Here is a 26152-nt window from a genome sequence, read left to right as displayed (position 1 = left end):
AACTGAAGAAAATTACCAGCAGCGGCATCTGCGGCGCGACGATAGACCCGATTCTGCCGACCATGGAGCAAAAGCCGAGCAGGCTGTGGCGCGCATGCGTCGGGAACAACTCCGACGTGTACATGTAGATGCCACTGAACGCCTGCGTAATGGCGATCTTGCCCAGCAGGTACAGCAGCGTCGCCAGCCATGCCATAGCTGGAACAAGTCAGTTTTAATAGCATTGTTGATGAGCTAGTACCTAAATATAAATAAACTTTTTAACTTTAGGAATTCTATAACGGATCATATTTAATATTCCTGACACTAAGGTTGATAAGTCAGTAATTAATATCACAACTCGGACAATAGAAGAAGAAGAATTATTTTACGCTCGTGACTCGCAACACGAAGAGAAAACATACCATGTCATGACTTTTCAATGTTGCTAATAATTATAAAGCTCCAGAACCAAATAAACCAGAATATATATAAAAAAAACATAAACAAAGATCACCACTTACTAGATGGCACAAAAGTGATGGCCACACACGCGATCCCGCATACAGTGTACGCGACAAGCAGCGTCCTCTTGCGGCCGAACTTGTCGAGCACCAGCGCGTTGGTGACCACCGCAATCACCTCCACGCTCACCACCAGCATGTAGTTGGTGTACTTGTCCCCCGCCAGCGACACTGAGTTGATGGCCAGCCCGTAGAACACGAAAGTGCATGTGATCCACCACCATGAGCAGATCGCTAGCCGCGTCATTATGATCGGCGACCGCACCACCTGCATCCACAGACCTTCGTTCTCTTTGCTCTCAGTCTTCTCGTCTATTGGTTTCACTTTCTCCTCTGTAAGCTGTCTCATCGTCTCCTCTGATAACGTCACTTTGTTCATCTTCGCTGCTCGCATTATGATCTCTACCGCTTCTTCTTTCCTTCCTTTTGATAGCAACCACCTTATGCTTTCAGGTAGTAAGTAAATATATGATAGGAATAGAAGGGACGGAGGGTACGCGATAAGGATGAAAGTCCGCCAGTAAGAGAAGGTCTTCGCGAGTAAGGCGAAGCTCAGGCCCCCGATGACCAGCACTATTCCTAAGAATGCTGTCGTCAACACTCGTTTGTCTTGTCCTAGTAGCTCGATTGCTGTAATAGAAGAAACGATTTAACTATGAACACCAAATATGTACATAAATATATCAAATATATCCAAACAGAAAGATGGAAAACAAATTTCCTATTGGAATCAACTAAAAATATCGCAGTCTTCTCCTTAGCTTTTTAGAACAAGTCATAATAGGTGTATGACACAAATGACGTCTTACTGAGTATGTAGGCGGCGGGGAAGGCGCTGGCGCCGGCGATGGTCTCCAAGAACTCAATAATGACGTACATCTCGTAGGACACGGAGAAAGCCTTGAGTGTGCCGATGGCGCCCACTAGGGTGCAACTCAGGATCAACGCGCGCTTCCTGCCCCAACTGGAAATTATTACATTAGAATTATATATTCCAGGACACTGCAGAGAGAGAGAAAAATAATGTTGTCGAGTAATTTCATCCTTGAATCCGTGATAGCCCTGTTCGAAGAAGGCGTGACTTTTTTAAATCGTAATGTTACGGGTTTGAATCCCGGCTCGGACTGTAAACCGTTGATTTCGATCACGTTTGGATCATAGATACTTGATTGATTTTTCACGTGGTTTCCAGGAATTGTGCCCGGTAAATGGCAATAGGCTCTGTACCTATTAAATGGGACTTGAACATGGCTGGCGAGGAATACAGGTGTGATGATATGTTTATGTTAATTTCTACCGTTTCTTCTTCCCAGTACCCACATTCGAAAGCAATCGTCCGGCCAAGTAGTTATAAAGGCCAAGTAGGTGTAAATTCCCGTCGATGTTCAGGTTAAAGAAATCTTTATTCTCAAAAGAAATTTACATTTCACTTCATGAGAACTTATAAACTAACTTAATGTAAACAAAATATAAACGGTGAGCGTGCATGAGTTGTAATAGGCTACTTGACACTCAGTGAAACGATAACAACACCTTGAGTAATTTAAACAAACTTATTTCGTAAATAAGGCAAAAGAAAATGTTAACGTGTCACATCATGTTTTTCAACGTTGACGGTGTCCTGTCGTGCTGATGTGGACAAGCAATTGAATTTTGTTAGCAGTGTTATCTTATTAACCTACTACATTCAATTTATATTTAGATTAAAGAAAAAGTTATTGGTATAGAAGCATAATACTATAATCTATTCTAAAGGCCGTACTGCTAGCAAAGGCCTTCCCTTTCCACTATTCGCGATGTTATGCTCCGTCCAGTCCCTGAGCTTCCAAGTCGTCACGCCATCTCTTCCGAGTGATACTCACCGATCTGATATGTATCCGAGGATGGGCAGAGACACCAGCATACCAATGTTGTGTATTGTGCCGACCAGCGTGCGCTTCCACTCTTGACACGCCAAGTTAAACTGAAACCAACAATTCAAACGTTACATTATGAAAAATAATACAAGCATTGTGTTATAGAACTAATATCCCAGGGTCCAGACCAAGAGGACGACCAATTAAACAGGATAGGTGGACGTTGCGTCGTCAAGAAGAATCTGTGCTTATGCATCCCAAAGCGTCTGATAGAGCCAAGTAGACGAGAAAAACAGAGAAGGCAGACCTTCCACCAGATGGGCATAATAAATCCCAAGGAGAGAGAGAGAGAGGGAGAGTTGTGATACGTCACATATCATATCGCAACTCGGTTGATGTATTACCAACCTGCAGTTCATAAACCGCTTACAACATTGATCTAAAGGCTACAACAGCACTAGGTCGTTGTCGTGAGGAAACGGAGATAACAAATGTTAAGTATTTTATATGAACCTAATAAGAATCGAAGACTTTTGCTTTAGCTATTGTACATTTTATTTTATGACAAAAAAATTAGGTTATGATGGGTACATGGTGTTGTATGCAGATCAAGGGTGTGCTTCGCAGGCGTGACACAATGTCCAGTGAGGCGGCGCGGCGGTCCCAGCTGGGTGACCTTCACCGGTCGAGCGGAACGCAAACGATGACACTCCTTATTTGACCAGCAGGGTCTGCATGACAACCGTACCGCGGCGCACAATGCTATATACGTAGATAGACGTCGTACGACTATGGGTCGAAGCCCTCTATATAAATCGCGCCTGATAGCCTCGAGAGTCAGCGCAGATCAATGACGGCCTCTGTGGTCCAGTGGTTGAGTGATGTCCCTCACAATCCAGAGGTCCCGGGTTCGATTCCCACATTGTAATCCCTAGTTTGGTTAGGATATTACAGGCTGATCATCTGATTGTCCAAAAAGTAAGATAATCCGCGCTTCGGAAGGCACGTTAAGCCGTTGGTCCCACTTATATTAGCAAGTAGTGAACACTACCGAACACTGATAAGCTTGTATATGAGGTGTACTCAGTTCATCTTGCGATCGATGCACCTCTGACTATCCCAATTGATAACATAATAGTGAGCTGTGGGTTGACACGATGAACCTACGCTAGTCGAATTAAAGGAAATAATGAAGAAGAAACGGAATTTTAGTAAACAAGTAGGTAGATTTAGTCATCTGTTGCATTGTCTGTGAGTGTGGTAAACGAAGCTTGAAAAATATACGGAATAAACGATAAGAAGCATTAAATGTGTAGTGCGTTTGTGCATATTAATAATACTCTAATAGTACTCTAAACCGGCGAGACAATAAAGTAAGATGAGAGTGGAAGAAGCGAAAGTGGTGTGTCAGAATCATAGTAAGTGGAATTCCGTGGTCTCTGCCTACCCCAATAGGAAATAGGCGTGATGATCTTATGTATGCAAGATATCAATGTGTACGTGTCAATCAACACGTCGCGTCTTGGAGACTCTCTATCACAGTCCGACAACTGCCATTGTCTTACTTTCCTCAATGCACAGAGATATTAAGGGCTGCTCTTTATCTAAAGCTTGTAATTAACGCTCAACTTGTAATCTGCGCAATGCTTTATCAAACAAAGAGTTGTTTATAACAATACTGATAGGATCAGTTCGTGTGAGCAGTCTGTAGCTGTTGCCGGTTTAGAACTTGATGATGATCATCTGGGGGGTTAAAATGGCCACATCGAAGCAATTCAACTAAGAAAGCAATATTGCAAATTGACATTCGCGCATATAAAAGTAAGTGCGCAATGCAAACAAATGTCAAATAGCAATATTGCTTTCTCAGATGAATTGCTTCGATGTGGCCATTTTAACCCCCCTGATTTCGTTAATTCGTTGCCGTTTCTGCCGGTTTAAACCTTTTTTTTATTATTATACAAAGAAACATTTTACAATCAAAACGATGTCTCATAAACCCATCGACAGGTTTTTCTGTACACAGCAACTCATCGTCTGTTTTTACATTTTGTAGGTAGATACAATAACGATATACTAAATGGATAGATATACTAATTGGGTAGCATCCTGGGGCAAAAATAAATTATGAAATTCTAATTACTAAATAAAGACAGATCTAAAACTGACGCAAAACATTTTCTTTTTTCTTGCTAACTTACGTGGGAATTTTAATCAACAAAAAACATTTTATCAATATAATTCAAACATACGTATAAAAACATAAACAGCCTATATACGTCCCACTGCTGGGCACAGGCCTCCCCTCAATCAACCGGAGGGGGTATGGAGCCTACTCCACCACGCTGCTCCACTGCGGGTTGGTGGAGGTGTTTTTACGGCTAATAGCCGGGACCAACGGCTTAACGTGCCCTCCGAAGCACGGAATCATCTTACTTTTTCGGACAATCAGGTGATTCAAGCCTGAAAAGTCCTTACCAAACAAAGGACAGTCTCACAAAGTGATTTCGACAATGTCCCCATCGGGAATCGAACCCGGACCTCCAGATCGTGAGCCTAACGCTCTTACCACTAGACTACGGAGGCTGTTGGCTGGCAATATAATTCATTTCATACAAATTCTGTAGTAATTTAGTGGTTTGAAATTTAGAAAAAAGTAACTGATTTGACTAGCTAAACTTAGCGCCCTCCTTCACTTATGACAAGTGCAGAAAAAGAAGAATAAGAATATTTAATAAGAGAAAGAGACAGATCTAGTTTTAAAACTGTCACACTAAATTAAAAGTTACTAGCTTTTGCCCGCGACTTCGTCCGCGTGGCGTGTTATAAAAGAGAGATCTTTGTGTGTGTGGGAGTGCATATCAAATTTCAAGCATCTGACTTATGCAGTTTAGATTTTTTCATACAATTTTTTTTCCCGCTAACTCCCATTTTTCAAAATACTTACAGCCATAAATAAACTTTATATTCACTAAGGTATGCATGCATGCTAGATTGAAAACATCTATCTTACGCGGTTTCGATTTTTTCAAACAAATGTTTTTTTCCCACTAACTCCCGTTTCCGTGGGAATTTTGCAATATCCTGTTGCAATTAAGCTTTAAGTTAACTAAGGTACCTGCATGCGTCTAAATTTCAAGCGTCTAACTTAAGTGGTTTAGATTTTTCATACAAAAGGATTTTCCCACTAATTCCCGTTCCCGTGGGAATTCCGAGAATTCCTTAGTGCACCTCTACGGTATCTAAGCTACGTCCCTTCCAAATTTCAAGTGCCTACGTTCAGCCGTTAAGGCTGTGCGTTGATATGTCAGTCAGTCAGTTTCTCCTTTTATACATATAATTTAGATTTAGATTTAGATATGTCTGCCACTATCGGAGCCAACAGGTCATTTTCAAGTCGTCTATACTTAATTCGAATGGCACATGTGAAACTATTGGCTTTGGTTTACTACTTATACTTTTTTCTTGCATGTTGCATTTTGATTTCTGAGTCAAGGTGATCTTGAGACGTTTATATTTAATTCTATAATAAAAACATCGTTACGATACGTTTGTTCGATACAGCTCACCACATATCTCGATGATTTAATAGAAAGGTCAGGTGTGGATATTTAGTTCATCTTGCCATGGATGTACCTCTGACTACTCTGATATAAGTAGTCGCGAGCTTGTGTGCAAAACAAAATGGTCAGCTGAGGTTCCGTAAGCCCAATAATATTAGCCGAACATCACACGTGCACTGTGGCCGTGGTCGTGGGTGTCCGCGTGACGGCACTCAGGCAATCAGCTTTATGATAGCTTAGTTTAATTACAAATAGTTAAACCAAGTTAAACTCATAAAGGTATAGTTCCCACAATAGGTTATTATGCTACTTGTCATCCTGGGTAATTTATAGAAGTTTAAAACAAATTAACATATATCGGTAGGGACTGTAGGCGTATGTGTAAGTTTAAGTACGTAATATTGAAGAAAAAAATCCTCCAGTTGTGACATATTCCCAAAACTGTAAAGATTAGGGATTAGTTATTCTGCGCTATGGGAAGATGCCTAGAACTAGGTGCTGCTTATATTCCTGTTACCTCAGCAACGATAGTATCCTTCGAGGCATACAGCCACTGGTCGCAGAGCTCCAAGTGTTCACCGAACCCCTCGGCGTGGCAGGCTCCCTCGTCGGCGGGGCGCGCGCGCATGCAGCGACGCGTTCGCAGGTCCACGTCCACCGCACGAGACGGTAGCCACTTGGGGTAGAACTCCGTGCTGTTGGGCGCCTCGCATTCTGGGATCACGCATCTGGAATGTAAACAAGGAATATGTTTTAACTTTTCCAGCACAGTACCTAATAAATATAAAGCATTTTATTGTATGTTGTATAAAGAGAAAAGCTTCGCTTGTCTCCGAAATAATCTTCTCATTCTTATTACTTTGAGCCGATTAATACATTGTTCACACGCCCTTACACACTTGAGTGAAATATTCGGCAACGTTTAGCGTCTTTAGAAAGTCGAATTATAAATAAATGTTCATCAACAGTGGTATTGGCTTTGCGTGATTTTTTTAACCCATACACTAAGCAGATTAAAGAAAGAGGAGTGGTATTTCAGGACGTCCACCACCACCACCATCTTATGATCATTCTAATGAACATCATCTATGCTTTTTGTAATTGTTTTGTGATTTTTTTATATAATGTTATTATCTTGTTTTTGTGTGTGATAAACAATTTATATTATACTAGCTTTTGCCCGCGACTTCGTCCGCGTGGCGTGTTATAAAAGAGAGATATTTTTCATACATACATACATACATAAACTCACGCCTATTTCCCACCGGGGTAAGCAGAGACTATAGAATTCCATCTACGAACCACGATCTACTCTGAACCGGCGTGCGTGTATGAAGCGATTGATGAATGTGGAGGAAGCAAGAGAAGTGTGTCAGGATCGAAGCAAATGGAATTCTATAGATATTTTTCATACAAAAGGATTTTCCCGCTAATTCCCATTCCCGTGGGAATTTCGGGAATTCCTTTCTTAGTGCACCTCTACGGTGCCTAAGCTACGTCCCATCAAAATTTCAAGTGCCTACATTTAGCCGTTTAGACTGAGCGTTGATATGTCAGTCAGTCAGTTTCTCCTTTTATATACCTATTTAGATTAGAATTTAGATTTAGATTTTATTTCCGTCAATTGTCACAAATTACCAGGTAAACTGAATATACTTAAATAAATTAAACAGTGATAAAAACCTGCGTCGTCAGCGAGTCATCAACTTAATAGCAATTATGGTCCGTTAAGCTACATTAGAGAGAATAATAACAAAACCGGACAAAAAATGGGCATTATTCATTCGCAGTTTTTACACCTTTTGTTACAATTTGATGATTTTTTGTACTGATTATACCAAAACGACTGTAAGTAATTTGTCATATTACACAATTACATTTAAACACAGTCTTTAATAAACTGTAATGAACAAAACAAGACTTTGTGTTCTCATATCCGGTGGATTGCCTGAGAAATACATCGGAGATTATACATTACTTAGGTACTTAACGATTACTTAGTAAGTACGTTTAAGTATATGAAAATCACGGAAGCAATAGTTGGTATCAAACTACAAAATCGTCAAACTAGATTTGCCGCAAATGGCAATAACTACTTGGCTGGACAAATGGGAGCACAGAAGGCTCTCATCCGGTACAAAATTACAAAATTTAAGGAAACAGGTTTGCGAGTGCCCTCAGGACGTGAACCTAGGCTCAAGGTGTCGTCCGAACGGATTATATTTGAAAAAGTTATCGATAGCTATAAGTGAAGTGCTTGTTGCGAGCTGATTGGCCGCCTCCATTGCTAGAGTAATCGGGTCGTCAGGATCATAATAATATATTACATCCTTCGGGGTCAGTCACTGGTAACACATTACTCTTAATATATCGCAGATGTGATCGAACTGCGCTGTGAGGAATCAGCCACTTACACAATAATCGTCCTAGGTATAACTTCGTATTTAATGTATATTAGCCTGACATAAATGAAATATTATTATTGTCAAACTTAGCATTTGAATTATACATAATATCAGATGAGATCTAAAATCTACATTTATGTTCATAAATGACTGACCGTAACCAATGTTGAACTTTAGTCAAGGACACTATTGCAAAAATAAACACGCTGTTTTTCACTTTTATACGATTCGTGAATTATTACATATCAATCTATTTGTGCTGATTCTGGAACAAAACTTAACTTACATTTAGTTTGAACATTTTAAAAATAGTACTGTCCTTTACTTTCGATAATTACAAGAAAGAGATAGAGTTAAGTTTGCGTCTTTCAGAGTAGGCATATTTTTTTAGTTTACTTTCCATAATTTAAATTTTGGATTATGTATTACAAGGAACTGAAAGACTTTTGCTATTTATTTTACTTCAATTAAGAACTCGGATCTGACAGATCATGGGAAACCAACAGATTGACTATAAATTCGTTCAATATGTAAAACAACTGACATATTCTCAGTCAACGTCTCAATACCGTGGCAATAAGCAGCATGAAATTTCCCTAATCCTTTTTGTTTCTGCCTCTGCTACTACTAGCCTTCTGCTAACAGGATAAGCTGAACTAATTAAACCAGGCCCTCTCCGGATCTGAATATGGACACATTGGACTGTCTTAAAAAGGAAGTGACCGGATTTGCCTATGACTCCAAGTACCTACTCGCTCAAGGGTTACGTAAACCAAACCAATGGAATGTTGTCTTCGTCGTTCGCCATATTGAAAAGCCAAAGTCACCCGTAAGCCTTAGTTTATCATTTTGGGTCAGGACCCACATTGCCTCCATAAGGCTTTATTACAGTACCCGATCTATTAGGCCCGATGCGTCAGGAATCGGGTAAGCGTGACCACGATTTCGCCATACATTTTATTTTGTAATATAATTCATCTTCACATTACTCGCGTGTATTATATCCACCAAAATCACACAAGATAGCACCATTTCACAATTCTCGCTCTTATTATTCCATACAACCAACCCATTCGGTTGCTCACACCAGACTGTTCGAATCTCATACTCTTTTTCACAGACTACCCCCTGACAGACGTCCCTACTCGTCGCACTCAAGTGTTGCCAAAAACGAATAAAAATACCTAAAATGTTTATTGTCGATATAAAATTTGGTCGGTCGATGGTCAATGGACAAAAGAATAGGTCAGGGTAGACCAGCGGCCGGTGGTCTGATGACATCGTTGCAAAGCCGGGAAAGCTGTGGATGAGGTTAGCGCAGGACCGGAAAGTGTGGTACAAAATGGAGGAGGCGTATACCCAGCAGATGCGGGCTGGTTGATGATGGTGATGATAAAATATTGACCTTACAAAACCTACAACCGAAGCATGTAATGTGATAACGCCTTTAGCGGTAAGTACTTAGTATGTACGAAATATTTGTGAGGTTATTTTCCTCTCTAATTGTTTTCATAATAAGATTTTCCTGAATCTATTTGCACCTACTTGAAGTTTCTTCAATGCCAACTAGTAGGGACTCGGTAAATGTATGTGTAGATGAAATCGCATTTCAACGCTAATAAAAAATATTTAACTCGGGGAAATACAGAGGTTTTTTTTTCTGTAATGATGTGTAAACAAGAGTAGAGATCGCATGTGGTATACACTAGATGTTCATTTAAGAATAAGAATAAAATTATTGCCAGTAACAATTTACATTTATTGTCACCTGTTTGTTTGTTTTAACACTTTGTCTCTAGTTGTAAAATGGTTTTTTGTGGTTTCCTTTTTTACATATTTTAATATTATTATATGTAACAACCTCCGTGATCCAATGGTTGAGCATTGAGCTCACGATCCGGAGGTCCTGGGTTCGATTGCCGGTGAGGACATATCACAAAAATCACTTTGTGGTCCCTAGTTTGATTAGGACATTACAGGCTGATCACCTAATTGTCCGAAAGAAAGATGATCCGCGATTCGGAAGGCACGATAAGCCGTTGGTCCCGGTCACTACTTACTGTACTATGTCAGGGGACTTCGGCAACTCAATCGTAACCCTGACACCAGGGTTGATGCGGTTGGTTCTCCGCCTCGATAGAAGAAGAAGATTATACATATGTTTATGATAGATAACTTTACCTATTACTCCAGGACACAATGGAAACCACCGGCGGGAAATTATTCCTGATTTAGTCACCGCCGTTGCCAGCTACAAATTGGTTGCGCAGGTGAGGTACCCTTTGAACAACTGCGTAAGGGTGAACTTCGTTTGAGAGGCCACCTTAAACTGACTAACATTTAAGTGTCTACTTTTACAAATTATAGGATGGATTTACGATTTGAGAACTTTTACTAGCTCCTGGTTCACTCAGAACCTTAATGTTCGGATATAGTCCCTCGATGGCCACACGCACACAGTATAATTTGTTAATAATGTCCAAGTGTGATAGGGGCGTTACTTTATTATATACCTACTTTATTGCACATAAACATTTATAAAACATTTAGCAACTATGTAAGTACAAATGGGCGGCCTGATTGCTCTGAAGCAATTTCTTCTAGGCAACCACTACCAGTACTAATTATTTATTTTTATTATGGTGCAATAACGTATATTTGTATTGTATTGTAACAGGAATCAGACATAAACTTGGATGCATGACGGTGCAACGACAACGGTAATGTACAGGTACGTGGCAAATCTACAAAAGTCACGTCATAAAATAGCTATTATGACATATATAGAATGTAGAATCTATGCCATACTACTATTATAAATGCAAAAGTGTGTCTGTTCTTTCACAGCAAAACGGAGCAGAGAATTGACGTGATTTTTTAAATGGAGGTAGTTGAAGTGGTGTACTCAAAAAGGACAGACAAAATATATTTTGTCTCTTTCTAACGCCCCACTTCCGTAAAATGGAAGGTGGAAGTTTATATGGAGCATCCCTAAATTTTCAAGGTAAAAAGCTAAAAATTGGTATGCGGACTATATGCGAATATTTCTTTTTTGGAATCTGACCCCAACCCATACATAGGGGGTGAAATTGTACATGGGACTTTTCGCAGTTTTCAAGGTAGGAAGCTAAATATTGGTACAAACCTAAGGAAAGGGGAACCATGTTTACGCGAAACTAAACGCGAGTGAAGCCGCGGGCAAAAGCTAGTTATGACATATTTATATGGCACGTGCGGGCGAGAGATGTGTGCTCGACACCACTCGAGCGTGATGATGATCATATCTGTTATCAGGATTTAATGTTTCCGTCGTGACATATTGAGACCCTGCTTACATGTATATGTACCTCTATACAGATAGGCCATCATCATCAATTTAAGAGCCACGCTCTTGTCGGTGCAGCATTTTCCATGCTACTTTTTAGGGAAAAATTGGGCAGTGGTTTCCCTCTTGATATAGATAGGCACCTACTTAGTTTTCAGAAATCAGACATCTTGCAGCACATAAATTACTTCTTCCAGGAAAAATGATATAAATGAATAAATAAAAAGAAGTATAGTCAACCACAAAAAAATAAAGTTACTTAAACGAATTAATAAGTATACAAACATACATAAACTCACGCCTGTTTCCCACTGAGGTAAGCAGTAGACTAAGGAATTACATTTGCTCCGGTCCTGATTTCTCTTGCTTCCTCCTCATTCTTTCTACAAGAGGAAAGCCTGCGATATCTGTTATTTTTGTATTATGTACGTGACGATCAGTGAAGTAACAAAAGCAGAATCTAACTCTCAATTTGTCGATACAATCGAGGCAATAGCCAACCGAAAATGCAAGTATAACCCTACCTTGATGCGCTGCACTGTGTGGTGCTCTGTAATTAAAGTGTGTAATTATCCTATCGCCGGCAATTGCTGTGGATCAGCGGTACTTCCTGCGTCTTCATTGTTACCAGCTCCCACCACAAGCCTCCCACCATTACACCGTCACGTGTTCCTTGTACTTACATACATACGTACATAAATAGGCCCGGAAATACATACATACATACATAAACACACGCACATATTCCCTTATGAGGTACACTGTTGATACGAAGTCCGAAGCTGGATATGATGAACCTTACAGTGATAAGGGCACAGCCTATCGCCCGTAACATTAGTCCATCCTAAGTGTGCTCAAGATCCGGAGGTCTCGGATTCGAATCCCGGTGGAGACAAATCACAAAAATCACTTTGTGATCCCTTGGTAATCCACCTCACAACCCACACGATAAAAGAAGAGATGGTGGAAGTAACACAACCCCTTTGTCGGATTTTACGACATCCTCGGGGAAATGGTTCTACATGAGATGACTTAACGTTTTAAAAGTAATACGGTCGCAGTATTTGGCTTTATTTTAAGACAGGATAATGATGGATGATGTTTTTGGTGGTTTAATATTTTCACTTTATGTAACATTTTCTTGAGATAATAATATGCGTCTTACCCCCTAGTGTCGGGAGTTTACTCTCTGGACTGATGGTCTCCTAATGGCCTCCGTGGTCCAGTGAGGACGTGGTCCTAGTTTGGTGAGGACATTACAGGCTGATGACCTGATTGTCCAAAAAGTAAAAAGATCCGTGCTTCGGAAGGCACGTTAAGCCGTTGGTCCCGGTTATTACTTACTGATGTAAGTACGGAGTCGTTACATGAGTCATATCAGGGGCCTATGGCTGCTCAGTAATAACCTTGACACCAGGGTTGATGGGGTTGGTAATTCACCTCACAACCCACACGACAGAAGAAGCTCACCACTATATTCCCTATTGGGCTAGTCAGTGGTACATCCATCGCAAGAGAATTGAGTACCCACACCTCACCGAGTGAAAGCTATATACTATCACGTTAGACAAATATTTATATTTGAGTATCGCCGTCTATAATGGTCAAGCCCACTGATTTAGAATTTTCGTTGAATGAATATTATACTCATAGTATTATGTAAGTACGCTACAAGAGTTACAAAGTGGTATTTGTCAACAGGACGGGACGTTGTCGGTTGGTATACATTTCCTTTGGAGTGGGCCACAAGTAGAGCGGAAAAAATAGAAAAATATGAAACAATTCACTCATTATAATGTTGTAATACATACATACATATATAAACTCACGCCTATTTCCCACCGGGGTAAGCAGAGACTATAGAATTCCATTACACACACACACAAACACATAATACATGTAACTATCGAGACTACTATTGAAAGTTCCTAAATAAATAAAACCGTATGTGCTAGAGGCACATACTATTTAGGTACAAAAAAAACATAAGATAGACAATAAGATAAGTATGTTATATAATATATTTAAATGCATTTATTTTATTGGTGAAATTGTACTTTATTGGTAATAAGTTGTACTTATAGTTTGTACCCGCAATCTTTCAATTATTATTTTTTACATTTTACCTCACCTTATGGTTGCCTGGAAGAAATCGCTTAAAGCGATAAGGCCGCCATTTGCCATGTACTTAATTAAGAGACTTTTTGTAATTATTTATTTTTATTTTGGTGCAATAAAGTGTATTTGTATTGTATTGTATTGTATTGTAAGATAATAGATAATAGGAAATCAGTGCTTCGAAAGGCACGTTAAGCCGTTGGTCCCGGTTACTACTTACTGATGTAAGAACGTTATATGAGCTCAATAGTTACCCTGACACCATGGTTGATGAGGTTGATAAATTCACCTCACAACCCACACGATAGCAGAAAAGCGACCTTCAAAACCACTTCACCTCATCCGCGTCGGTGCGCGGTGTCGTATGAGATCGGCCTTATACAATAAGAAAATCTCCTATTAGTATGAGCTACTAATATTTAAAAACAAAGAGTATCCAAGTGCATTATTATCCAAACAAACTAACAATGTGAATGTTGGCATTTAGTTTGCGGTAACAATATTATGGCTGCCTCTACTATACACAACACGGTCAGGGATTACATAGTTCATGTTTAACAAACTATTGACTTAATGTAGTTTAATAAACATTGTTTTTTTTTACTGTTGTCATAGAATAGGTAAGGAGAGTGTACGATAACGTCAATATGTAGTGTCCGTGTAAAACGAGTTCCTTTGGATTTTTTTGTATTGTCTAACTTCCAATCCTCTTAGCGCTACGTAGATGATTGCTTACACCAAGATTCGAATATTTTTTGCTATATTTAGATATCTACCTATAAACAAGTATATTGGTTGGGATTCCCTGGTCCCCGCAACACCAGCTAACCTTCGACCTTAGTCCGAAGACTTACATCACATGTAAATACTCATGCACCATCCACTTATAAAATTTAACTGTCCTCCCATAAAATCTCCACCAAAAACAATATCAATTAAATAATAGATAGATAGATAGATAGATAGATAATACGTTTATTTGGGACAACAGTACAAGTAGGTTACAAACAATCAGTAAAACATACAGTTTGAAACATAACAATAACAAGACACTTAGAAGTCAGAAAGAGTAATCTAGTTAAGTACCGCCGTCCCAAAATAGGCCCTAGCTCAGCATTTGCTGCGGAAACGCAGGACGAGTCGCAGCGCTGTTATTCTGCTAGTACCTGTCGCGAGTAGTACGTGCGCGCAAACAAATCGAACTAAAAATGGATACATACTTAGGTACATAATAAACTGTATACCTATAATTACAATAATGAATCCTAGTTCTATACATCGGCTGGCCACGTGACTGCGCCCGCGCCGGATTCAAAACATTAATTCCGTGCTTAGTACACAATCGACCATTTGTGTTTAGATCGCGTCTCTTTTTGCACAGTTGACGTCCCACAGTGATGCAGAGACCAGCAAAAAGGAGTCTTTATGACTTGAAGAGGTATCAGAAAAAAAAGATTTGATAAAAAAACATTGGTAACTACTTGCAAACGCGGATGCATCCAATAGATGAACAACGACTATTAATATTTAAGTATACAAAAAGAGAGTAATATTAAGTAATAATTATTTATATATTTTTATGTGGTAAGAAACAACTAAACACGATATGTTAACAGGTTTTCAATTCTTTTTCTTTTCATTTTTTTTATTTAAGTATTAACATAAAAAGAAGTGGGAAACTACTTATTTAAAAAAGGTTGAGGCGATACGGCTCATCACCTATCACGTTCGTATAACAGAAAGCTCGGAGAGGCGTGGGTGCTTAATTCATCTTGCGATGGATGTACCTCTGTCAATTCTAATTAGGAATAAAGTATTATAACAGCCTCCGTGGTCTAGTGGTTAGAGCGTTAGGCTCGCGATCTGGAGGTCCGGGTTCGATTCCCGATGGGGACATTGTCGAAATCACTTTGTGAGACTGTCCTTTGTTTGGTAAGGACTTTTCAGGCTTGATTGTCCGAAAAAGTAAGATGATTCCGTGCTTCGGAGGGCACGTTAAGCCGTTGGTCCCGGCTATTAGCCGTAAAAACACCTCCACCAACCCGCATTGGAGCAGCGTGGTGGAGTATGCTCCATACCCCCTCCGGTTGATTGAGGGGACGCCTGTGCCCAGCAGTGGGACGTATATAGGATGTCCTCCCTGATCTTATATTATTGGGAAAAATATTTTATATTTATGTGCTTACGTATCTATTTATTTATTAATGTGAAAAACGCACGCGCCGCTTGTCCTTATTTCCTTGCCCTTTGAAAGGCGTCGCTTTAAGCGATATTAGCACGACCGCCTATTGCCTTCTAATTTGTAATTACGTGTACTTTACTACTGTTCGGATCACGAATAAAATGTAAAAATGTCTATGGTTTTGGTTACCTACTATAAGAAAGGTATTGTCATAGACAAAGATAAAGACTTCCTTCTTAGCATCAAAAATGGATGCATAATTAATATTTTCTTGTGTTAAAAAGTTAATTTAAACAATCTTCTTCTTGTCGTGTGGATTGTGAGGTGGAATACCAGGCTCATCAACCCTGGTGTCAGGGTTATGATTGAGCCGCCAAAGGCCCCTGACATGGCTCATGTAACGATTACTCACATCAGTAAATAGTAACCGGGACCAACGGCTTAACGTGCCTTCCGAAGCACGGATCATCTTACTTTTCGGACAATCAGGTGATCAGCCTGTAATGTCCTAACCAAACTAGGGATCACAAAATGATTTTTGTGATATGTCCCCACTGGGATTCGAACCCGGGGCCTCCGGATCGTGAGTCCAACGCTCAACTACTGGACCACAGAGGCCGTATTTAAACAATACAAAAAACACAGTGATTTATAAAACACTATAATAACATTAAAAGTGTAAAATTTGTAAATATGTGATAAACAATAAACCTTTCAAATATTACTTTATGTGGTCGTTTAATTAGAATACCAGCACACCACTCAACGATTTAAACTAGAACGCCACAACTATTTTCTATCTATATTAGGTACAATAAAAATACATTATTGTTTGTTTGTTAGATTATGTGCATTGGCAAATACAATCCGAATTGCATTTGTGGCCGGTAATGGCAATAGGCTCGCCCCCAATTACAAGGCAAGGGGTGGGTACGGTCACGAGCATTAATATGTATTGTACGACACTTTGGTACCATGTCACATTAACTTTTTTGAGAAATTGAACTGTAAGTCTCACTAAATGTCAAATATGTTAGAGCGACAGAGTCCTAAAGTGGGTACATTATATTGCTCATGACTGTACGTACTATACACCTCTGCCTACCCCTTCGGGGATACAGGCGAGGCTATTTTGTTGTTAATGCAACTTTCGTTTTAGACACTTCTTCTCACCCTTCCTTCACTCTCCCCACACCCCGGACACTCCCTACAACACTTACCATAAGCTGCCTAACGCGTAAGACAGACCGCGTGTTGCCCCGTACCTCTGAACGGCTTATGTTCATTAAAACCCGAAGGGGATGAGGTCGACGCGCGATTCGAATTAGTGCGGGACAGAGAGATACCCCCCCTACACGTGATCACCTGTAGTGGACGTCTCCAGCCAGGAACACGTAGTTGATGGCGTAGTGCGCGGCGACGTAGCCAACGAGCGCCAGCAGGCAGTAGTTGATGAGATGGAACCGCCGGAACTGGCCCAGCTCCTGCATCAGCCGGTCTGTGTCCACCCCGCTCGCCTCCACGCGAGACTCTTGATATGCAGCTGGCTTCTTCTCCATACTTAGGCTAGCTTCAAGTCTTCAAAAGTTACCTATCCCTTTAATCACTCGGGTGGAGTTCTAGGCGCAAAGCCTTTCTAAAAATTTGTTTGTTTTTGTAGTTTCTTTAATGATTTTAACTTCATAAAAAGTATAGTACAAAAGCTAAAGTTTTATCAATTAAGTCATAAAGTTTATCAATATTTGTTACTAAAATATATATGTACTTTCACAAATTTTAAGCGAAGGTTTTCTGCTTTAGATAACACACACAGTTTAACACTTATTAATATACTTAATAATTATTTTCGATAATTAAATTAAAATGTTCAGATTTTTTATAAAAGGTATTAAGTATTATAATAATAGTTTACAGAAAGTTTTCAACAATAAACACGCGGTTGGTGCCCGTGTGTGCCGTGCGCGCAGGTCCGCGCGTGCGTGAGGCGGGATGCGCGCCGCGAGTGGCGGCCGCGCAGCGCGGTAACTATCGCCGGCAACCTGCGTGTCGAGGACGCACCACACGGTACCAAGATTCATTTGCTGATTGCTAGGCGTTTAGAAAATTATCCTGTTGCTAACTGTTTTTATTCGCATTACATCGTATCTTATCCTGTCTATCGTGTATCCGTGCGTGCAGGTAGGTCAAAAGATCAGAAGACAGAAACATCAACAGTGATTTGCTCACTGTTTACTTTACGAATCATAATTTGGGTACATTTAGTTTTTTAAATTACAATAAATGAAGAATAATTCAAAAATAATAAAATTGGTGCCTTCGTTGATGTCTTTTGTATGGACTAATGTGTCGCTATCAAATTGTGGTTCTGTCTACCCTGATAAATGTCATAAATGCGACATTGATCCCTATTAACCTTTGGTGTCCGGCCACCTACAATAAGTCACGTCAAAATAAAAAAAACAGGCCGTAATTTCGTCACAAGCAAATCTAAATATATAAAAGGAGAAACTGACTGACTGACATATCAACGCATAGCCTAAACGGCTAAACTTAGGCACTTGAAATTTGGAAGGGACGTAGCTTAGGTACCGTATAGGTGCACTAAGAAAGGAATTCCCGGAATTCCCACGGGAACGGGAATTAGCGGGAAAATTCTTTTGTATAAAAAATCTAAACCGCTTAAGTTAGACGCTTGAAATTTGGCATGCAGGTACCTTAGTTAACTTAAAGCTTAGTTGCAACAGGATATTGCAAAATTCCCACGGAAACGGGAGTTAGCGGGAAAAAACATTTGTATGAAAAAATCGCAACCGCGTCAGATAGATGTTTTCGATCTAGCATGCATGCATACCTTAGTAAATATAACGTTTAGTTATGGCTGTATTTTGAAAAATGGGAGTTAGCGGGAATTTTTTTTTATGAAAAAATCTAAACTGCATAAGTCAGATGCTTGAAATTTTATATGCACTCCCACACACACAAAGATCTCTCTTTTATAACACGCCACGCGGACGAAGTCGCGGGCAAAAGCTAGTCAAATATAAATACATTTACTTTATCTTGTAAGTACTCATAAGTTTTTCTTATTCATATGAGTAGGCAATGCACTTGACAATCATAACTAAATAAATCATAATTAAAGTCAGAAAAAACAATTTTATGACTTACAAATAATAATAAAAGAAGCTCACATATTTAATTACGTATTACTGCAATAATTTACTACAATGGAGATAAAGTTCACTGTGTGAGAGAATCATAACACAGAATAAAAATAAAATTTTTAACAAAAAAAAACCGACTTCAAACGCAAAACTAAAAAGCAATAAATAAATTTACTTCGCACAAAGTAATTAGTACGTATTTTCAATTAGTTAATTAATTTTATAAATCTGAAGCCGGTGCCAAGGAAATGCTACAACGAAGTACCGATTCATATATTTTTCAATACTGATTGTTTTGTAATTTTTTGTTTGACATTGTTTTGTAATTGCTTTGATATAGGTATTAAACAATATTGTGTGTACATAGTAATTTGATATTGTAGTAGGGTTGTTGTAGCATTTACTTGGCACCGACTTCAGATTTATAAAATTAATTAACTAATTGAAAATACGTACTAATTACTTTGTGCGAAGTAAATTTATTTATTGCTTTTTAGTTTTGCGTTTGAAGTCGGTTTTTTTTTGTTAAAAATTTTATTTTATTTTACGATTTTAAGTGATGGTTAGACCGAGCAAGGATGCAGAGACAGACAAATTTTCTGATTTATATTGATATATATTAATACATGATTAGTAGTGATCACAATTATTATTGATGTACATGTTTACACACACACACACACACTCACACACGCGCGCGCGCACACACACACACACACACACACACACACACATACACACACATGTGGTTGTCAGTGGAAGCTGCTATCATACACACTCACGCACACATATAGATACAGTAGATTTCGCGTGGTTCGCTCGCTGCTATAGCAGCTCGCGTGTCCTGTTTATTCGAAACTGTCCCTCTTCGTATGGCGGCCATCTTGTTTTTCCGCCATTTTGTTTTTTTTCACCGGCGACAGAATTTGACTATGATTTAAATGGGTGTCGTGGAAACAAACAAAATCCAGGTGCAATAGGTTTGCCAGGCCGTAGAATGTCTCCCTGATTGGGAGCAGTTTTCAAAGATGACGTTCCGATCACACCCCTATACATCATTTTTACCCCCAAGACATTTTCTGGAAAAACAAAATTTTGTATGGCGGCCATCTTGTTTTTCCGCCATTTTTTTTTTCACACGCTATGGAATTTGACCAAGATTTAAATAAGTGCTCTGAAAGAAATATTGCTTCACGTGCGATAGTTTTGCCAGGCCGTAGAGTATTTCTCTGATGCGGAGCAATTTTTGGTGACCAGAAAGTATTTCCGTACTCTACATGACGTTTTGAGTAAGCGCCCCATACATTATTTTTACCCAAAGGGGCTTCTTCCAAAATCGACAAAATTTTGTATGGCGGCCATCTTGTTTTTCCGCCATTTTGTTTTTTTGCACCGGCGATTGAATTTGATCAAGATTTAAATACGTTTCGTGAAAGAAAAATTGCTCCAGGTTGTATAGTTTTGCCAGGCCATAGGGTGTCTCCCTGATGCTGACCAGTTTTCGAAGGTCGGGAAGTTTTCCCGAAGCCTAAAGATCGATCCGATTAATATGACTTTACAAACGCACTAGTCGCTCCTACGATTTTTGAAAATTCCCCTCGATTTCTCTGGTCTTCCATCATCAGATCCTGACTTCCTTGACATGGGACCCCCTTGGGTATATCTCCTTTCAAACAAAAAAAGAATTATCAAAATCGGTTCATATACGACGAAGATATGCCCGAATAAACATAAAAAAAAAAAAAAAAAAATATACGGTCGAATTGAGAACCTCCTCCTTTTTTGAAGTCGGTAAAAACAAAATAAAATTGACCTTATTTGTTCTTTGGAATAAATAATACGCAATTAACATAATTATATAGTATACATTAAGTCTTTTTATTACTCTTAAAACAGCAACTAGAGGCACTGCATGTGAGACGTTAGCGCTCCCCATTTGTCCAGCCAAGTGGTGGAAGCATCTCTCCAGTGCCGGCCGATCACGAGAGTGACCTCATGTTGATTATTTACTTTGTTTGACAAAGGTTATGCTAATTTTATAATTTCGTACACGTACCTACTTATAACTTTGCAGAATGCTGTTTTCCTACAGTGTGTTAGGCCGTGTACATACAGCGATGGATGACAATTATTCGGATATTCGGAAAGTGCTCTGGGTGAGAATAAAAAAATAAAACAGTGTCAGTTGCTTGTCTTCCCGGGCATTATAGAATAAGGAATAATACTACGTATAGAACGGCAAGTCTCCGCTCCCCACCAGCGCGCAGCGGCTGTACCTCACCCCCCCTCGGTCTTACTTTAATCTTCAATCGTATGGCGTCAGACGTCACACACACAGATGCACGTGTACGATAACGTCAATGTTTAGTGTCTGTGTAAAACGAGATTTTCTGTAAGAAGCGTCTGGGCGGTAGACCAATCCCTTGTCACCTAGGTTCATCATATCCATAGCAGCTCAAAGACCACATTCTTTTTTTTATTTCCGATATAAACATGTACTGGCAATGAAGAAGAATTCTGTTGTACTCCTGTTGTGGCTTATATTGTAACATGCTGACTATGTTCAAGATTTTGACGTCAACTATTGTGGATTTGACACGGATAGCATTAATATAAACAAATAAACTGTACTCTGTCTATAGTAGGCCTTACACCCAAAAATGCGTGAGTGCGCACGCGCCGATGCAAGTGCGCGGTGCGCGGCAGTGGGTCAAGGTCGCCCGGCGGTAGATCTGCCGCGGGCGTGTTAACACCAACCCGTATAGCAGCGCGCTGGAGTATGCTCCATACGCACTTTAGCTTACAAGAAAAGCTTAATGGCACCGTAACGAAAAAATTTTAGAACATCAAGTAGACACTTGATTGTAATAAACACGATGGTAGGTGTTCTTTTTGTCGGAAACGTTTAATTAAGAATTGGAGGTTTTGCTGCGTCGATTATTAATAATTTATATGGGACTGAAAATATTTTTTTCATGACAGGAAATTCCAGCCCATATCAACTCAGAATCATGGTCTGAATTATTCCGCAAATATTTCGTTACGGTGTTATTAACAACCTGTAACTACAAAATTCACTTATGGACAAATTTAAGTTGCCCCAAGTTTTGTTACCGGACCTTTGGAAAAATACTCTGCTTTGATTTTATTTTCCGGCTCTGGGTAGATAATCTGCTTTTAACATTTTTATTACTGTGGTTGGACCATAAAGTTGCAATCTCAAATAAGCTATTGTGAAACAATTAAATATTTGCAGACAGCCGCGCCGGGATTCTTACCAGTATGAACTGACAAATATTTACTGCATGTCACCTTCAAAGGGATGTCGTCAATTTCAAGGACATTGACATTAGTTTTGTAATGCTAAAGTGACTTTATGAAGCTTAGTAGTAGTAGTAGTAGAGTATCTTGTCATTTCTTTCTTTTTCGCCCATTTTGACTTGGCATCATTGTAAAAGTTCACTTTTGACACGTTTCTCTTTGATTTTGTTAAACGCAAACTGCATTACTAATTCGCGAGACCCGGTCCTGGTGACTTTTTCACTAGAGAGTAAAGCATGTATTTATCACGTGCTAAGTGTGGGTGAAGGTCGACAGGTGGCAAATTTCCCTCCGGCCACCGAGACAACTATTAAGTAGGTACTCCATTCCTTTTACCGGTACTGATCGGTGATACGAGACGTAATTTACCATTCGAGGATGATTCGAATTAAAATTCGTATATATTTTAATTAAAACACATTAACGGGTTCTTACCGCGTTTCAATCAGCGATATGAGACTCCCGATATTTCGACACTGTTGCAAAGAGTGAGTGGTTGAGTGGTGTGAGTGTGTGTGTGTGTTGATGATGATATTTGTTTATTAAAAATTTATACGTGTTACAGAAATATCCCAACTCACGACTATATCCCAATTGGAGCAGTCAGAGGTACATCCATCCCAAAACGAACTAAGTACCCACACCTCACTGAACTTTCTGTTAGACCAACTTGATAGGTGAGTCGTATCACCGTCTATAATGGTCGAGCCAACTGTACATACTAACTCATTGGTGCAAGTCCGATACCGACGCCCTCCGATTGAGAAGCAGACCAGTGTACCACAGGACCAGAGTGACAGTACCACAGGCTTACAGACAATAGGGTAGTTTCCAACTAGTCAAATCAGTTCTTTTTACTAAACGTCCCTTTTTTTTGACGTGACTTGTTGTAGATTTGCCGCAGATGGCATTAACTACTTGGCCGGACAAATGGGGAGCGCTGAAGGCTCTCACCCGGTACAACGTTTAAGACAACAGGCCTGAGGGTGCCCAGTTGGGCGCGAACCTCGGCTCAGGGCATCGTCTGAGAGGAAAAATATTTGAAAGAATTAATCGACCCTAGTGGGTCGATAGCGATAAGCGCTGAATGAGGGAAATCGTCGACCACGCCGGCGGGGTCGGTATCGGGGCCCTGAAGTGTTTGGTGTCGCGAGCTGATTGGCTGCCTCTATGGCTATTTACTAAACGTCAAAACACAAAATAACTATGGAATTTGTATGAAAAAGCAACCCGTGACGTGACAAAATGACGCAATTATTATTAAATACATTTTTCTTTAATGAAATTCATAAATAAAAGTTTGTCAGCTTTAGATCTGTCTTTACTTAGTAATCAGAATTTCATAATTTATCTTTGACCTAGGAAACTATTCGATTAGCCCAATACGCCATATTGGTCTGCACGACCGCTCGCGTAACACGTTACATTACGACTCGCAACATCCATCAGTACCCACCTCTATGTACAATGCTCGCGCGTCTTATTATCATACATTATGTACATGTTCCGGTCGATGCCCACTGTTACAACGTAAATAGATTACACTACATCCATCCTCCTTAATGTATACCCGACAACGACCATCATACATACAATCATTTATCACGAATACAAAGAAACCGAGAGACGGTTTACGAGCAGAACACAATAGGCGGCCTTATTGCTAATCAGCATTTTCTGCCAGGCCAACTTAGGGTGAAAGAAGTTTATGCATTGGAGCACGGGATGGTGCAATAAACATACATAATATTTGTGAATGGTTATGGACCTCTGTTGTCTCTGATTGGTTGTCAGGAAATGAAATATATTTATTCGTTCTAGAATGGTAAATACAGACCGATCAATGGATCAGAGGATCGTCAATGTTTCCTGCCAGTCGTATTGTACCGTCCACTTTGGGAATAATGTTATCTCCTGCTTTATTGTTGGCATTCACGGTGACATAATATTACATTATATTATGCACCGGAATACTGAATAAGTACATAGTATTTTGTTCTTAATTCACCACCATTTATCCCCATTACCAGGGTTGATGAGGTTGGTAGTCTACCTCTCAGCCCAAACGATAGAAGAACATTCGTCAATTATCGTTCATATGTCATCATATTTCACAGAAGAAAAAAAACCATGACGTAGCATCACGCTTGTGTCCCCAAAAGCGTAGGCAGAGTTGTACACTATGACCTCGCCAAACCTAAACCTCGCCAGAAATGTTATTATCCCATGTATTAGCGGGCGAGCGTCTTGTCATTACATACATACATACATAAACTCACGTTTATTGCCAACTGGGGTAAGCAGAGACTATTATTATTAATTTATTTAATTCACAAAACATGTCTCATATGTGTTAGTAAGTACACTTATTCTAGATGTTAGTAGCCTTATCTAATATTAGATTAGATGCTATGACATGCAAGTCACAGCATCTACGACTATGGAATTCAATTTCATTCGATTCTGACACACTTCTCTTGCTTCCTCCACATTCATCAGTCGTTTTATACACGCCTCAGTGTAGATCGTACTGAACATTTTCTAAGCACATCTCCAATTTGGTCAATCTCTTCTACCAGCCCTACCATCAACCTTCGAGTTATATACCGCTTTCGTAATCCTATTGTCATTAACCGGGCACAAATCCTGGAAACCACTATGATCCGAACATAAATTCAAACATAAAGTTCAATTCAAACTGAACCGAACTGGCTATCACGGATTCACACAAGTTATTCACAAAACAACTGGCATTCATTCTTGGTATTCTAAAGGTGTGATTCGAAAGCACGCGACAGTCGGCAGGCGGGATTGCGGATACTGTACAGCGCAACTCGTCATGTGTGGATGCCGACTGTAACTGCCGGTGTAGACTGTTGCCGATGTCAAAATCGGTCCGGTCGTTGCCGCTTTCTTTAGAATCACACGTTAATATGTAAGTGGGTATCCATCTCAGGCCTCTGCATCTTTATCAGATGATTCAAACAGCGTTTCTGTGGCAGCTTTACGCAGCTCAGCTGACTTGGGTGAAGTACCCTCTCCACAGACGCTGCATCGCCTGGGACGCAGTTTGATGCCGCAGGGTTGCCCAGAACCTGCGCCACCCTCTCGACCTCACTGGCTGGATCCGCAGGAAGTGTATAATGATGAGCCAAATAGTAACAGGTGATCAGCCCCTCGCTCAAATAGGTCATGACATTCTACAACCATTTCGACACCAGATACTTCTATAAGGACACTTACAGAGCAACCACTTAACATTTTAGAAAAGAACATAATACAAATGTAATGTTGTTGTTGTAATGTATATATAAGTAAATAATTGACTTTCGATCGGTTGCAAATAACTAATACTTAAGTACCTACATTGTCATTAAAGTGATCTATAGTGTTGCAAAATGATTCTGGCTGTGTTTCTCATTGGCTGTAGAAAATAATTAATAACCTGTAATAACATTTCGGACTTCAAGGTATGAAATGTTTATTATTAAATTGTGTTATCTTGATTCTCCTTGCTAAAGGCTACATGAAAATTAGATGCAAGCATGCCAATGTAATAAAATATAATAATGGGTTTGAGCTGTAAAAGAGATGGAAAAAAAAGATAAAGATACAGAAATAGAATGTAGCAAAAAAAAAATACGTCAAGATAAAGTTAGAACTCTTTAAGCAACATCAAACACACTCATACATCCAGCTTAAATCCCTATTATTC

The 26152-nt window shown here is 39.6% G+C and overlaps 1 protein-coding gene across 3 annotated transcripts in view; it reads right to left on the bottom strand.

Moving 5' to 3' along the window:
• The window catches only part of LOC126371240 (organic cation transporter protein-like), a 29229-nt gene that overhangs the window by 1629 nt on the left and 1448 nt on the right, over positions 1 to 26152 (bottom strand). For 2 of the 3 annotated variants that reach the window (XM_050016515.1, XM_050016513.1), the window contains exons 2-6: positions 6440 to 6650; positions 2366 to 2466; positions 1313 to 1467; positions 504 to 1133; positions 17 to 198 (exon numbers count right to left, since the gene is read on the bottom strand). In XM_050016515.1, the coding sequence (XP_049872472.1) occupies positions 17 to 198; positions 504 to 1133; positions 1313 to 1467; positions 2366 to 2466; positions 6440 to 6650 (1279 nt within the window). Of the gene's footprint in view, positions 1 to 16; positions 199 to 503; positions 1134 to 1312; positions 1468 to 2365; positions 2467 to 6439; positions 6651 to 17317; positions 17958 to 26152 lie in introns of those variants that run through there. The other variant, XM_050016514.1, reaches the window with a different exon arrangement.

This window comes from Pectinophora gossypiella, chromosome 12 (assembly GCF_024362695.1).
Source record: "Pectinophora gossypiella chromosome 12, ilPecGoss1.1, whole genome shotgun sequence".
NCBI lineage: Eukaryota > Metazoa > Arthropoda > Insecta > Lepidoptera > Gelechiidae > Pectinophora > Pectinophora gossypiella.
The sequence above is the reverse complement of the archived record's forward strand: the minus strand, read 5'-3'. Positions and strand labels throughout refer to the sequence as shown.